The sequence below is a fragment of the Melanostigma gelatinosum genome (genome assembly GCF_949748355.1).
Source record: "Melanostigma gelatinosum genome assembly, chromosome: 15".
NCBI lineage: Eukaryota > Metazoa > Chordata > Actinopteri > Perciformes > Zoarcidae > Melanostigma > Melanostigma gelatinosum.
In genome coordinates, this window is record NC_136648.1 from 17,865,798 (window position 1) to 17,881,597 (window position 15,800).

General features: G+C 44.0%; 1 protein-coding gene across 1 annotated transcript in view; it reads right to left on the reverse strand.

Moving 5' to 3' along the window:
* The window catches only part of LOC306789589 (adenylate cyclase type 1-like), a gene marked incomplete at both ends in the record, with an annotated part of 34,262 nt that overhangs the window by 4,353 nt on the left and 14,109 nt on the right, over positions 1–15,800 (reverse strand). Inside the window, 7 exons of the mRNA XM_079285606.1 lie at positions 57–154; positions 272–469; positions 3,466–3,621; positions 4,784–4,925; positions 5,312–5,470; positions 7,284–7,411; positions 15,283–15,394. Of these exons, the coding sequence (XP_079141732.1) occupies positions 57–154; positions 272–469; positions 3,466–3,621; positions 4,784–4,925; positions 5,312–5,470; positions 7,284–7,411; positions 15,283–15,394 (993 nt within the window). The remainder of the gene's footprint in view (positions 1–56; positions 155–271; positions 470–3,465; positions 3,622–4,783; positions 4,926–5,311; positions 5,471–7,283; positions 7,412–15,282; positions 15,395–15,800) is intronic.

Here is a 15,800-nt window from a genome sequence, read left to right on the forward strand (position 1 = left end):
AGAGAGGGAAAGCAGTAGAGAGAAGAAGGGACGGCGACAGGTTCTGCTGTACGTACTGTGGTATGATGAGAAGATAGACGAGGCCAAACAAGGCAGCTAGGACCAGAGAGAGGACCACTGCGCTGATGAAGTGCTCATCGGGAACCTGGTGGTACTACGCGATGCCAGAGACCAGATGGAGAGTGGGTGACAAAATATAATTGGGAGGTTTGAATGCACAACCAGCATAGGTGCGTTTGTGTGCGTCTGCAGTGTCTGAAGTGCCCCTTACCCTCTGCTCGCGCTCCGAGGACTTGTACATGAGCGTGAGGAAGTTGAGGTCCGCCGTGTCCGACTCGGTCTGGCGGGCCTCGATCAGGCGGCCGATGTAGCGGTTGACTCGGGTCCTGGGGCTGCTCTGGATCACATTGGCCTGGTTTGCGTTGGGACGGTTCCTCAGCTTCTGTGGAGCCGTCCGCATGGCCCTCCGCTGGCGGAGATGATAAAAAAAAAAAGAAGAAGTCTTCACTGACAATGTAGAACTTGAAAAACAACAGTGTGATAAATAGCGCCCTGTGTTCTCCACACTACTGGAGCATTATCATATAAGGAACAAGGGTGAAAGAAGGAGTCAACAATAAACACCGGCAGCTGATTATACTTTCAAATTAGGACATTGCCTTCACACTTAACTTCATTACTGAATGCACCCCGCTGTGGCTGAGTGTCTTCGGCAGCCAAAGGGAGCTGCTTTGCAAAACATTGGGCGTTGGAGCAGAGCCAGAGAGTTAACATGGCAGAGTGGATGTTTGGGAGTGTGTGTGAGTGTGTGTGTGTGTGTGTGTGTGTGTGTGTGTGTGTGTGTGTGTGTGTGTGTGTGTGTGTGTGTGTGTGTACATGTCAGTGAGCATGGTGAATGAATTGTGTGGCTCGGTGGAACAGTAGGGGAGCAAAGGGTGAGCGAGGATCACCAGAGTGTTCATGAGTTCACGAGCTGGCACTTCCTTGTTTTCCTCCTTTTCTTTCTGTCCTTTTCCCCGCACTTCTGTATGTTCATCCTTCCTCCCCTGCTCTATATATTCCTCCTTACTTCCTTCTTTCCTTTCTCACTTGCGTATGTTCTTCCTTACTTCCTCCTTAACAAGCCCAATTCCATATATTCTACACCTATGTCCGTCTCTCCTTTCCCGCTTCTTTGATTACAGCTATTTTTCCTTCTTTCCTTCCTTCCCTGGCTCTGTAAATCCTTCCTTACTCCCTCTTTCCTTGCCTGCTTCTGTGTACATATCCTCTCACTCTTCTTCCCTTCTCTGCTTTGATCTATTCTACCTTTCTTCCTGCTTTTCATCCATGGCTTTGTCTATTCATGCTTACTTCCTTCTTCACATCCCTGCTTCATCCTTTCCTTGCTTGCATCATTCCCTGTCTCTATTCATTCTTCCCCCCCCCATCTAGTCTTTTTTCTTCCTTTATCTCCCTGTTTCCATCACTTAGTTCTCTGTGCTTCCCTCATGCCCTCGTTTTGTTATTCACAAGGCAGCAGCATAGATGCCGACTTCTCCTTATATTCCATATTGCACTCAATGTAGCACAGGACACATCATGCAGCCATGTCTGCTGCACCAAAAATCCCATTCATCCGTATTGCTCCCCTCCGTGCCTTGAATGCATATATATTTTCTCCCAATTCAAGTGTCTGTGGTCGGAATGCGAAATTAGCTTTCAGTAGTGGGTGCATGTATGACTTAACCTGTCACCACTTTTCTGCTTGTCTTTCATGTTACACTAATATGCCTTCTGTCTACGGCGCAGCAGTGTTGTCGTTATCGGTAATGCCGATCTAAGAGGAGACGTTTGAGGTTAAGGTTTACCGCATTCAGACACTGAGGGCAACATTAGAAGAGCAGGAAGGTGATGCTTCGTCAAACTTTCATAGAAAATGATTCAAACACAAATCTGCGCTGCTGTACTTGTATAAATGACTTCCCTGGATGTTTGTCCTGACTGTAACATACCTCACTGACCCTTGTCTTAGTCTTAACCCCAAAACAAACGATTACACTCATGGAAACTATTGTTTTGGAGAGGCGAGTCCTCATTAATGATGGTGTGACCTGTGGTTAGTCCCAAAAATGTGAAAAAATATCTACCCAACACACACACACACACACACACACCTGAAAATCTGGATTATAACAGCTGGCGCAAGAATTACACAGCTGCCAGGCCACTGGATTTCTGTTAAGGCACAAAAGGTCAAGTAAGCTCTTTGACATTTGGCCAGATTGCCAGTATGACAGTTTGTGTGTGTGTGTGTGTGTGTGTGTGTGTGGGCGGGGGAGTCATAGTATGTTGAACTATGGCAGGAGCGACATGCTAAGGTCTTGATCGGAGCATCACTTACCATCATTCCCTAGCTTCTTACGATACGGCGTACATCCTGTGACTGCCACATGTTTATCGACTAACTAAGATGTACAGCTGCTGGAGTGAGTTCGTGAAGCCTTTTTTAATTCCCAGGAACATTTGATTATTTTCTCCTTAACGTGCTCATTCATCATCGATCCAGTGACATGTTGGGTGTCATGATTTCCATGTCACATCTAAGAGAGACCATTCAGAGAAGGGCTATAGCTGCCAATTATTCTAATAATCAATTAATCTGACATTTGTTTTTTCTTGTTCAATCACTTTATCTGTAAAATGTCAGAAAGCGGTGACCACCGTCGAACCGCTGGCTTTCTGTCCAACCGGCCCGAAACCCCCAAAATAGGCAGGTAACTCAAAATGGTCAACGATTCACTTTTGAGTCTAAAGTCTGCAGCAAAGATCCGTAGACGATGGACAGAAGGAACTGGCTGTGCGACGAACATCACTGCAAGACTGCACTGTACAATGTTCAATGAGGTGACAAAGAACATTTGTGCGACAGCGTTGCGGAGGTGTGCGTCTCTTGCACATGCTAATAATATCTATGTCCGAGAGTTCATATTAAGAAAGCCAGGACATTGTAAAGGAATCCACGAACACGCGCTGTAGCTCCTCTAATGTTCGCTCCTTGGATGATCCACAGCTCTGCTCTGTTGAAATAATGTCCTGTGGAGCTGAACTCGTGTTTTAAGCCCAGACAAATGTACAGTGTGGAACAGCCATCTCCTGGTGTCCTCTTAATTGATGTGCGGTTCTACAGAAAGCATTTGCCTGACAGATGTTGTTGCTAAAGTAGTTTTCATCACCAATGCTTAACAAACAACACCAGGAAAAAGACAACAAAGAGTCAGGTTGTGCTTTAAATAAAGAGATCAGGCCCACATTTAAGAGCGTTTAGAAAATCCAGGTAAGTCAAACAAGCGTTTACCAAATATGTTTTTGAACTATTGCAGAAAACTCTAGACATTCAGACTTGCACATCTCTTTGTCTGCATTTACGTAAGTCACAGCACGAACAAACACAGAAACGTCAACACAGACACTGAGAGTTTATACCTTATCACCGTCCTCGCAGTTCATGACATTGGAGAAGGGAATCTCAGCCTTGAACATCTTCCTGCAGTGCATAAGCTGCACTAGCAAGTAGCACACAGTTTTGAACTTCATCTTTTTGGCGGGCTTTATATCCGAAAGAATCAATCCTGGGAATATCTGTCACCAGATAAGAAACGGGGAACAAGGATTTAGTCATGATACCCCAAACAGTTATATGTAAGGGTCTATGAATCATGCACAAGGCATTGGACAGCATGCACGTGCACACATGTTCATGCACACACACGCAATCATTATTATCAGGCTCAGGAACTTCACTCGAAAGTGGTTCAGATAAGGTCAATCCCAAAGGTGCTTTTAACAGTTTTAGGACTTTGCTGCCCTCATTTCTCTTTCCTAAAACTATTTTTAGAAAGATTGATCAAAATGAAGCACAAGTAAAAGCGTTTGAGGAGATGTTATTTGCAGTAAGACATATTTGTTTGGCTCGATACACAACGTCCAAGGCGTTTTCCCTGAGCAGGAGCAAATAAAGGGCACAATAGCAGAGAGAGAGTAGCAGCCGATCCAACACAGCTTAGTCAGGGGCCCGTCGTTCTCTGAGCCATGCCTTTGATGAAGTCGAACCATCAGCTCTATTAAGAGGATTAGCGAAGTCTCCCGCATATCGAAGAAAAATAGCACGCGACTGAGGTGTTACGGGTTGATATACGAGGCCCCATGTAACCTGCGTACAAAGCGGTACATCGCGTAAGATTAAGAACCTGCTGCAAGAGAGGAGAGGAGAAGGAGAAAAGAGTAATATGAAACCAAGACTGAAATTCCCTCTCCAGCTGCTTCTGGCACATCTGTTGGGAGATGTGCATGTTTATGTGTCAGCACTGACACACACACACACACACACACTAATATGTATAACTGTAAGTTTGCAAGACTGTGCAGACTCGAGATGATGGACGCCACGGGCTATATGGCCCCAGTCCAATCCAGTACAGGCTGGACGTGAGATCAGCTCAACAACAAGTGTGCGAGAGCTCCATCCCATTTGAAGGTTTGATTGTACATATTGGCATAGGGAAGACAGGTCAGGGTAAGTCTGCTTTTTTGACCTAGCCTACTCGGACTTACCACATAAGTCTGTTAAACGTGATTAGCGTACGTGTGCCCACGCTGTCTGGGTAATAAAAGGTTCAACCAAGGCCGACGTCTTATAGGAAGTGTCATCTCAAGAAACGACTGATGCTTTCATCTTGATCATTTTACTCTGCTAAAAAGAAGCTAAATACACATTCAGCAGCACAGAATTACAGTGCGATACCTTCCGTCGGTGAGATGGCACTATAAAGAAGGTTTCAATTTCATGTTTTTGGAGGAAGGCATTCCTTTCGTGACCGTTTCCAGGCTCCACCTCATAATCTCCGTTTAGGCACTCCAGCGTAGATTTGGTGATGTGGACTTTCCTGTGGAACACATGCGGAGACGGGACAGGGTAATACACAAGCAGCCTCATAGGCACCAACAGTTCCCAAGCAGGTCATCTGCAGAAGAGTGTTACAAGAGACTGTCAAAACGAGGACTGACAGCTTTTGAGTCTTTTGAAAATGCTGCAAAAAGGTTGTTTTTTTTATTGCTAGATCTTAAAATAATTATCAGCATTTTAAAAACACTAGCATTAAGACTTTTGGTTAAAAAAGAAATATATATATTTATAGGACAATAATGGAAATATTCACACCTCGCTTTACAATACGATTTCATGTGTCAGTTCTAGATGACATGATTAGTGTGCATGTGCGGTGTCCATTGCTGTTGAGGCTGGTCTTCATGCTAAATGTCCAGTACTGACCCAGGTAGTCCTCCAGCCTCCATTACATTGGCTAGGGTCACATCATTGGACCACACATCATATTGCCATTTCCTGAGGCCCAGCACTCCACACAGCACCCGACCCGTGTGCAAGCCCACACGCATGTTTAGGTTGACCTCTGTGGCCTCTGCCACTGACCTGCGGGGACAGATCACATGCAGTGTTGGGGTGAGGTTGTGTTTGCATTTATATCTATACAGCTATAAATAGGCAGAGCATTAAAAGGGCAGTGCAGAAGATTTACAAACATAACACAAAGTGACAATAAGAATTCCAGCGGTGGAAGTAACGAATTACCTTTACTATTGTGACTGTAACAAAGTCATTTCTGTTAAGAAGTTGCATTCGTTACAATGTAGAAACCAAAATCAAAAGTTGTGCGTGAAAACGAAACAGAATTAAAGGAGATGAATCAGCAGCTGTATGAGAGAAGAAGCTGCAGGTGTGCCTGTGGCCGCAGAGGTGACACCCCGGTAATGATACGTTATAATCAGTTTACGGGCCGCCGTGGCCACTTCAGGTTGTGGATATAGTTGGCATGTTGGACTTCACTGTGCTGTTCAGACAGGTGAGTACAACAACACACTGATGAACATTGTAACACAAACTCAATTTTAGATTAAAATGTCAACAACCACACCCTGGCTGCAACAACGCTGCCTATGAGCGCACTAACGTGTGTGTCAGATTGTGCATTTTCTTTTACGTAAAAAAAAGTTGTGCCGAGTTATTAGAGTCTATGCGAGTGACACATTAAGGTCTTAGCTGATGTTCTTCCACTTGTGTAGGCAATGAATTGACACTTATTGCAGTCTGTTTTGTAGTCTACTCTTTGATTTAACATTCGTATCTAAGACCCCTCCCCCTTTTAAAACGTAACACAATAACATTAACTTACCTACTTTTTACAAAAGTACATTTTGAAGTACTTTTACTTGGATACATTTCCTTAAAGTAAGAGTAATGTTTCTTGAGTACAATACTCTCGTACTCTTTCCACCTTTGAACAACATATGATTGGACACAAGCACTGCACAGTTATTGAATACGACTTATATACTAATAACACATGTCCGTCAAACTAAACTTTATCGACACAAACTCGACAAATAATGTCTTTGACATGCTGAAACATTGAGACATAATATTGAACGGTCCTCGAGCAGTCGTTGATCGATATGTCTTACAGGTGATCCGTCGTGGGTACGACCGCTACTGGCGTCATAGCGTGTTTGTTTATGCACAAACCTTAAAGGAAATCAATCAGCAGTGTTAATTTAAACATCATTGTCGATTACATTTTCGCTATTCAATCAAACATTATGTATGATGATCGAGGTCAGACACAGGCGAAGAATACAAAAGTCTTTATAAATAGATGTGGCAATCTGTCAGGAAGCAGACAGGGAACAAACACTGCTCAAAATGCTCTACTTTGCTCTAACATGCAGAAATAGACCAAAGGACAAAAAAGGCTGCTAGGTCGAGCATTTCTGTTTAATCAGTGTTGAGGAAAAAATCTTAATTAACAGGCTTCCAGTCAAGTCATGACAGTTTCTGATTTAATCTTCTGCTGCATCTCAATCTCTCACTTTCCTTTGGCCCTACGCAGGGTATGCGAGGACAACAAGCTCAATACAAGAGCTGATTTTCTGCCTCTCTCTCAGCCAACTGTAGCTGTGCTCACTCAGATGTTCAGTGTTAGAATTCCCTCACAGCACACATGGCCAATCAGGCTGCCGTTTACTCTACTCGAAGGAAATCTCTCGACATGGACTCAGTCAAACAGTGTGTTTAGAAGAGAATATCGATTAAAGGGAAGATTTCTTTGCCTTCAGCCGCGCCTGTTTAGAAAGCGAAAGGACAGATAATGATTTCATTCCCGGACACGAAGTGGAATGATACTTTAAATTTCACTGCTAGATAAAAGACAAAAAATGTGAACACTCACGTTATGGTGTCAATCATGTCCAGACCCATCTCTACACAGCAGTGGGCGTGGTCGGCCTTGGGTTGGGTCAGTCCGGACACACAGTAGTAACAATCCCCCAGGATCTTAATCCTCCGACAGTGGTTCTCCTGACGATGACAAAAAGACATTGTGATTCCATGTCCTCCGCCCAAATAAGGATTGGCCAATCAGTAACAACATCATCGTTACCTTTACATTTCATCCTCAACAAGCCTCCTCGTGGTCGGCTCAGTAAGAGGTTAAAAACATTCAAAGTACCAAAGGGCATCGCGCTTTCACTTTAATCAAAGTCGCAACATTGGTGTCCGAGAGCAGCGCTGTTTCAGTTTAAATATTCTGACATTTAATTATAGTTTATCCATTTCACTGATCCATTCAGCTTCAAGCTATCCATTGCTGCGAGTTCCAAGGTTGATTGAATTCACAGTGTTATTCATTACCTCATCACACACTGGGGGGTTATGTGTTGTACTACTTCTTGGCCGGGATCAGACCACAAATTAGTCAATTTCTAATTACACTCCACAGTCACCCGCCTCACTACTCACGTCTGGGAGACTATACTACGCCGGGAGGAGCTCAGGTGGCAGTTTCGGAGACGGACCCCATGCGGCCGTCTGCTCTCTCCCCGGCTCTCTAGTCTCGCTGTTCCACTCCCTTTCTCGAACCAGTGTAACGTGAGCAGAAAACAACTTAACGCGTCATCGAGGGTGTTTTGTTTCATGACGTAGATTAGTCCCAAACGGTCGACTCCATCTCAGTATTGGCCTTGCGAGATTCGGACTGATTTGAAACAGTTTGGTAAGAAATGTCAGTATTAACACCAGCACTGTGTTTCATCACAGCACGTCGGTACCATTTAGTTTATAGCTTAAAAAACATGAGAAAGTCAGCAAATCAGTCTGGCTAGGAAGTGGGGCTGAATGGATGAACTGTTGGCAGCCTGACACTCTTGGATTGATTGTGTTTTATGCCACCAAATGATGTTTGACAGCATAAACTTTATGCCACTGGCAATAACGACCAATCACAGAGACCGTTGAAGGCAACAGAGATACAGTACCCAACCCAAAGACGTCACGTGAGGGAGAAATGAATAAATACAGGCACGCAATCAGAAAGACAGAGGCAGTCGACAAAAGAAAAGAAAAAGCCAGATGAGACAGTTATTCAATAACAGTTAGACAGCATACAGAACGTGGACTGATATTTGTACAGCATGCAAACTCTCGAGACCTCGAAGGCCCACCAACACGGAAGTGGTTCCCACAATGCAGCGCTCAATCAAAGGATCGGTCTCGCTTTAGGGAATACGGTGAGTCACTCTCTCACTCTTTAGGGACAATAAGCAGTGGCATGAAAAGGCGGCTTACCAACACAACCCATTATTAGAGGATATATGAGCAACAGACAGAGATTTTAACCAGGGAGGTTACAGAGGACGCCTTCTCATAACCCTTTATTGTTTCCATGGAGGTAATGGGATCACTGGCCATGCATGTGAAGAGCACAAAGCCTCATAATTATGCACATCGGTGGGCACAAGACAAGACGGATGCTCTATTTTTAACATGCGAGCCATGTGAGTTTTCAGAACAGAGCGACAGCGAGGGCTTGTTCGAGGCAACTAGTTGCCTCGTGCAGCTCTACATGCTGTGGTCATGCCTGTCTGAGTGCTCAGTGGCAGGCGAGGCACATGTGCTGTTGGTGTTCAAAACCCTCAGTAGCAGTGAAATGAGGCAACACAGAGAGAAGCGCGTTGACTTGTTGAGCAGCTGTGAAAAACCATTTCGGTTGAAATATTGTCCCGAATATTGAATCGCAAATTGAAGTAATTATTGATCTCAAATGAGGATTCAAAGCTCAGTCGTATGCCTCCGCCAATCAGTCCCGTTGCAGGTGTCTGTCCCAAGGTCCGCCTATCACAGTGACCTCCGCTTTTGACCTTTGACCGCCACATTCTACAGGTCAGCTTGACATTTGTGCCAAATCCTCAGAAAGGCCTCCAGGCGTTACTGAGGATTTGCATTGCAAGAGATGGAATCGAGAGGCAGACCGACCACCCAAAAACACATTTGCCACGGCTGTTTCCTGTGGAGCAACAAAGTGTTATCTTATTTTATCATTTCGTAAAATGCAAACGTTTCAAACCTTTGGTAACAGGAATGTGCTCAGTGCTAAAAACGGACAGCTAAATCTGAATCTGGTGCTTTCTCATTTCCTTTTGACAATAAAACCTTTTTTAACTGTAACGGCGCCAATGAGGTCTCTTCGGGGTGACTCAGGCCACGGTGGAGCAGTAACAGTAACAGATGGTAGATAGTGAGGCATAGTTGAAGCTACAGGAAGCAGGGGAAAGCCCTGGTGCTTACTGAGGCTCCTACTCTGTACTTTTCCTGTGCTAATCTGCACTGCGAGGTCTTAGGGGCTGATTCAGTCCCAAGAAGGATTACCACCGTCATGTGACTGAGGCATTGTGGGCAATCCAGACGGTCAAGACGGCCACTGTGTGTATTAGGGACAGGTAGACTTAGACACCTACTCATATTTTCCATTAGAAAGGGAAGCCAAAATACATTTTTAAGATGACCGCTTTGGATCATTTATGTTTTCACTGAGGTCGGAATATATTGCGAGCACGAGCAGCAGCAGCAGCAACAAAAGTGCAGTGTTGTTGTTTTTTACCAGGCACCTTATATACAGCGCACGCATATGCTTTCAGAGATGGAAATTAGAAAGCACTTCAGTGCACACGGAAAAAAGAGAGGGAGACAAAAAGAGGGAGACAAAAAGGGACGCGGGCACAAAAAGAGGGAGACAAAAAGGGACGCGGGGACAAAAAGAGGGAGACAAAAAGGGACGCGGGGACAAAAAGAGGGAGACAAAAATGGACGCGGGGACAGGGAAACGGAAGGTGTGTCTGCAGCTGACTGAATCTGCCCTGCGCCAATAGTTGCTGGCACACGGTTGAAATAATTTTCTTAATTACTACAAGCAATCACACTATTTTATTTGTTCTATACGAGGCCAAGACATAGTCAACACACATTTTCCAATCTACCTTGGCTTGAATTATTTCATGTAATGTCATCAATAAAGGCAGACAGTGATCCATTGCAAGATCTTTAGGTTGCATACAGACGTGCTCTCAACAGTTCCTCGCCTCCGCTGACTTCTTTCCATCTCTGCCTGCACGCCAGCACTGACTGCATATTTCTCACCCAGCTCCCTTTTTTATTGATTTGAATTGATAAGCAATAATTTATGTGCAACAACAAATTAATAATATATCAACACTTCTTCCACCCACCACAAACTGGTGGGTTGGAACGAGCGGATGCCGGAGATCCGTTAAGCAAACATATTAATATAGATTTACTTCACAGATATGACGGATACAACAAACAACAAATGTTTGGCGCCGTTTCTGAATGTTTGATTGGAAATGGAAACGAGGAGCACTGTTTTCTTGGATGATGAAAGATTCAACATATATATTTGGGTTTTAACATGCATTGTGAGATTATTAAGCCTATGTCAAAGTAAACGGTAAAAGGAATTTGTGAAGCTGAATCTAATTCTAATGTCTCTGCAGGTTTTGTGGTTTCTGTCAGTCGTTTCAGTTTGAGATGAGCAAACTGTGATTTGAATCTGTCAGCTTTTTCTCTGTCACAATATTAAAAACTTGAGGTTAAAAACACCTCAAGAACACTGAGTACTGTAATTATAGTATTGCTCTGGACTGCCTTTCCAGGAAATCAGCATTTAGCTGAGCTGTGCATAGGAACTGTAATAAAAATAACAAGCTGTTGATGATTGAAATAATGTTTTTCGCCTAAATTGAAAATATGCATCTTATTACTAGTTTGTAAATATAAATTCCAAAGGCTACTTGACTGATTTTACACATACAGGCTGTAACAGTTGTACAATACATGCGATGTCAAGTCTAAAAAATAACCCTGATGACGTAGTGATGTGTGAAAATACACATTTTAAAACTGTGATTGTTTTGTTTAAAATACTGGGTATGGTACTAGTTAGAGAGCGAACAAAAAAAATGCTGGAGATGGATTCTGGGAAATGTAGGATCCAGTGCTTTTGGAGCTTGACCCGTATTAGTGACTGAAAGTCCGGATGTCTTGGCCTCTGCTGCTTCAATGGTGCCAGCCGATCATGTTGAAGCATTTTTTCACCCGTACTCCTCAGTCAAGATCTCAAACTGGCTTGTTTGGCTTGGGGTTTTGCTTCAGTCCACAGTTGTTAGGACACAGGCGTCTGAAGGGTAACTGTAGGACTGAGAGTGATCCTTGCACCTGCTCGTGAGAGACAAACCCAAACAGGGTTATTGGAGCTGTGTTTACAGCCGCACTTTAGTTTCTGGCAGGCAGCTGTCACAGTGTGGGCACTGAACAGTCCTTGTGCCTAATTTAAGAATACATTTTTTTTTTATTAGCATCCTGAGCAGTTGTATTTTGTTAAATTTTTCTTGGCGTAGGACTTTGTGTTATATAAACCTGCAGATGTACAAATGATCACATCTACAAAGCAGTTGGAACCGTGTTTTGAAGTTAACTTTTTGCAGAATTGCGCTTTCCTTGGGAATATAATTGTTTTTTGTTCACTTTCTTCCGCTGCATTGGGAATCTTTAGTGTCTCACAAAAGGATTACAGTTAAAATTGCACCATCTCTCAGGTTACTTACGACTATTTAGACTCGAGTATTTGTTGTTATATGGTATAGTATAATGTATAAACAGGGAATTACATTTCCTTCACAGTCATACGTGTGTGTGTGTGAATGGAAAGGGAACTCTGACTTGTCGAGGGAAGCAAGAGGCAGCAGATAGATGCATCATTGAGCCATCCTAAAAATGGAAACACAAGAGTGGAAGAGAGTGCAGAGAACCACGGGGCACAAAAGACACAGTTGAGGGAAGTAGGCTGCTGCGTATCAATCAAAAAGCTGAGAAACAAGGAGCGGAGGAGTCTTAAAGCTGTGATGCAGGGAGGTGTTGGGAGAGGAGAGAAAAGAGACACAAGAATGAAAAGCGTTGTGAAAGTCTGCCATGGAAACGGCGACGACACGCACGCACACACACAGACATACACACACATGCATACAGACACAAAAGCAGAACCAGTACAGAGCTATTAATGTTCTATAGCATCACAACAACAATAAATGAATCACAGAGTCCCTCTCACAACAGAAGCTGTTGTTTCGAGTGCCGGACAGACGGTTGTGAACTCAGCCAGGGAGAGGAAGTGTTTATAGAGTGACCGCTTGAGCTAATTTATATTCTTGTTGTCCCTCTTCGAAATAAATCTCCTTCTTCTATTACTTTCCTTACAAAACAAACATTGACATCGCAATTATGAATGCTATCTAAATTGTGTTACCTGTATTTAGAAAATACCAACTCCTTGTAATCAATTTCAGACCACTTCCATGGTAAACTCCTGCCTATTCAACCCTGTCTGATTGGTGTCTGCTCTGGGTGTTGTATTTTCTCGAATTCACCAAAGGCCAAGTTTGAGTAGAGATACGGTTTCAAAGCTTTCCTGCAATGTCGGCGCCCCTCGTCTTCGTTCTCAGCGGTATAGCCGGCTGATTCTCAGCCCGGTGGTGGTGAGGAGTTATAATTACTCCCAGCTTGCGTTCTCGTGGGTGGTGGGAATCAAACCGCAAATACTGATCAGTGTGAGTGGCTTTCCGGTAAATTTCAATCTTCAAGCTACCCTCTACTTCATATGTCACAGTCCAAGAGGGTTTGTTTGCTATGCCTCCGAACCATAGACTGTTTTTAAGAAATGGACGTAGTCACCAGGACATCTCCCATTGGTTTGTGGACTGCTGTTTTGAAGCGAGAGGGTGGAGCTAAGTACAACCGAATGCTGAAAAATGCATTTTTAGGTGACCAAAAAGATTACAGTTAACTTTCATGAACTGAAAACAAACTCTAAAAGGCTTAAAGTTGTAACACCTTTTTTAAGCTGCATACAGCTAAGAATATAAGGGAAGGAGAAATACTGTAATGGTTTACTTGAGTTTGAATCGACGAAATGATCGCCTGTGTCTTTGACACAGGATGGGTAAACGGTAAGAATCAGTTCCTTTTGTGCGCATTAGCAATGATTGACATGGAGATAAGGTTGAAAACTGGCGAACTGTTGCTAATTGCCAAAAAGTCTAATTTGATCTAATGTCTAAGATTCAGTGTAAGAGTGATAATGTGTCAAGTTCAGAAGCTGCTACCTGAGGTAAAAAGGCTTGTCTTCATTTGTGTTCATATGACGTTGGCTGGATGAGGAGAGGAGAAGAGACTCGCTCTACTACAACAACACTCTAGGAGTACACTGCGTTCCTGGCTCACTTCCCATGCAGCTTGACAAGTCCAAATAGTGGACAGGTGGTGTGGGGATGGTGCTGGAATGGTATTATGAGATGATGCCCGGTGGCCACGTGGCACCGCCCGCTCTGAGTATGGAACGAAAGAAAGTCTGCGTGGCCACAGTGACCACAGCCATGAGTCACCGGCGGTGCCACTTCCTGCCAAGGTGGATCAGAATGAGTGGGGCTTTGGGTCAGGGCAAGGCTAGAACATTTGATGACATGTTTCATGGCTGGGGACAGCGTTTTCAGTGCAACACAAGGCTCCCAGCGAGCAGCCGAGCTGAGATCAGACCGATCTATTCTGTCGTAACCCAAACAATGAGACGGATCCAATCACAACAGCAAGGAAACATACGTAGCTCAAGATTGCACTCCTTCGAGCCAAACTAGTTCGGGAGATGGAAGTGAAACTGTATCATTTGAGGCCAAATGAATTGCAGCATCTTGGAAAATGAAAGTGCATCGACTTGTTGACATCACTTGACTTACAAATGAGAGCGTCTCTGGCTGTGTGTGTGTGTGTTTATTGCATGCACGGAATCCCAGAACGCAACTTTCCCGCAGGATAAAGACAGACTGCAGCTGTCATGCAAAGTAACAAGAGCCGGGTAAAGCAACCGATCCAAGACTAAATGCAAAGGCAATGACAATCACTTGACAATAACGAGTCAAATTGAGAGACACACTCTTTTTTTAGCCGGTTCTAATTCTGTGCGCGTAAACAAACAAGTTAAAAATAGAAGCTCCCAACAACAGGCCAAGCAAAACCTTCTATGAAAGCAAAAAAAAGGGTTAGTTGTAATCCTGTGGATTAATGGATTTGACAAGGGCATGTGCCTAGTGTAAGTAATAGAGGCCAGATTACATGTAGATAAGGCTGTGGAAGGGTGATCTGCAGGGGCTCAGGGGCTCAACCTTCTCACCAAACTAAATATATGTGTCAAACTAATTCACAGTGTCGAAGAAGGAGCGATATCCTACCCGTCCTGGTAATGTGCTTTGATTCTGATCGGCCACAATTTAAAGGAAAAGCACATCGAGGTACCTGTGGTATTTTGCCCGAAAGTTGTTTTTTTTTGTAACGCCAGCACTGATGGCATCACATTGGAATTAACCACAGCGGTCAAACTCTCACAGCAAAAAGTTCAGCGGATTTTCAGCACGGAAATCACAAAGAGCGACATATTGACAGAGCTGAAATCTTTTTTTTCCTACATGCAAACCCAAGAGAGATTGCGACAAGGACAACTCAGTGGTCCCATCATTCAGTTCGTTCACACAGCGAGTGATGAGCGGAGGCGAGGTTGAGCCCCGGGTAAATCTGGCCTAGATTAGAGATGTCTGTCAACTCTTCCTCAAATGAAGCACCGGGTAATCATATTAAGCATCATATGGGCTTCCAGTATTCACAGTGACATCATGCTAAGCTGGTACAATAGTGGCAGTACACACACACACACACACACACGTACTTCCTTCCCTTGTCAAAGTTTGGACAGAGCACCAGCAAAAGAGCAGCTTCCCATGCCAACTGTGGCTGTAATTGAGGGATGTGTGTTCAAGGAAGGGGAACAAACTCACCGTTGCAAGCTCATCAAACTTTCCAAACAGCTCATTTAGCAGCTTAACCAGTTCCTGGGCTGTGCACTGGGAGGCCAGGCTGGTGAAGCCGACTATATCTGCAAACAGGATGCTGTGACGGAGAGAGAAAGAGAAGCTTTTCAGTCACAGCAGGTTATTTATAGCCGCATGTGTGAAGGAGAGAGAAAGAGAAAAGATTATTGGGTGCCTGATCAGATTAGCTCTCAGGTTTTTGTTTGCAAACGACATCTAGGAAGCCTGAGCTTCAAGTCAATTTGAACATTCCCTTTTGACAATGTTTTTACAGGAAGCTAACCAAACATTCAAATTAATGACCTGCGGCAGCAAAAAGAAGGAAAAAAAGAGCGAGCAAGAGGGAGCATGCTCCGTTCTCTAACTGGCAGCGCAGGCGAGCAGAGCGACTCAGAATAGAAGCAAGAGCATTCTCATGGGGATCAAGGTGGAGACATGTCCTGTTAGGAGCTGGTGAACAGCCATTCTGGGATATATTGCAACCA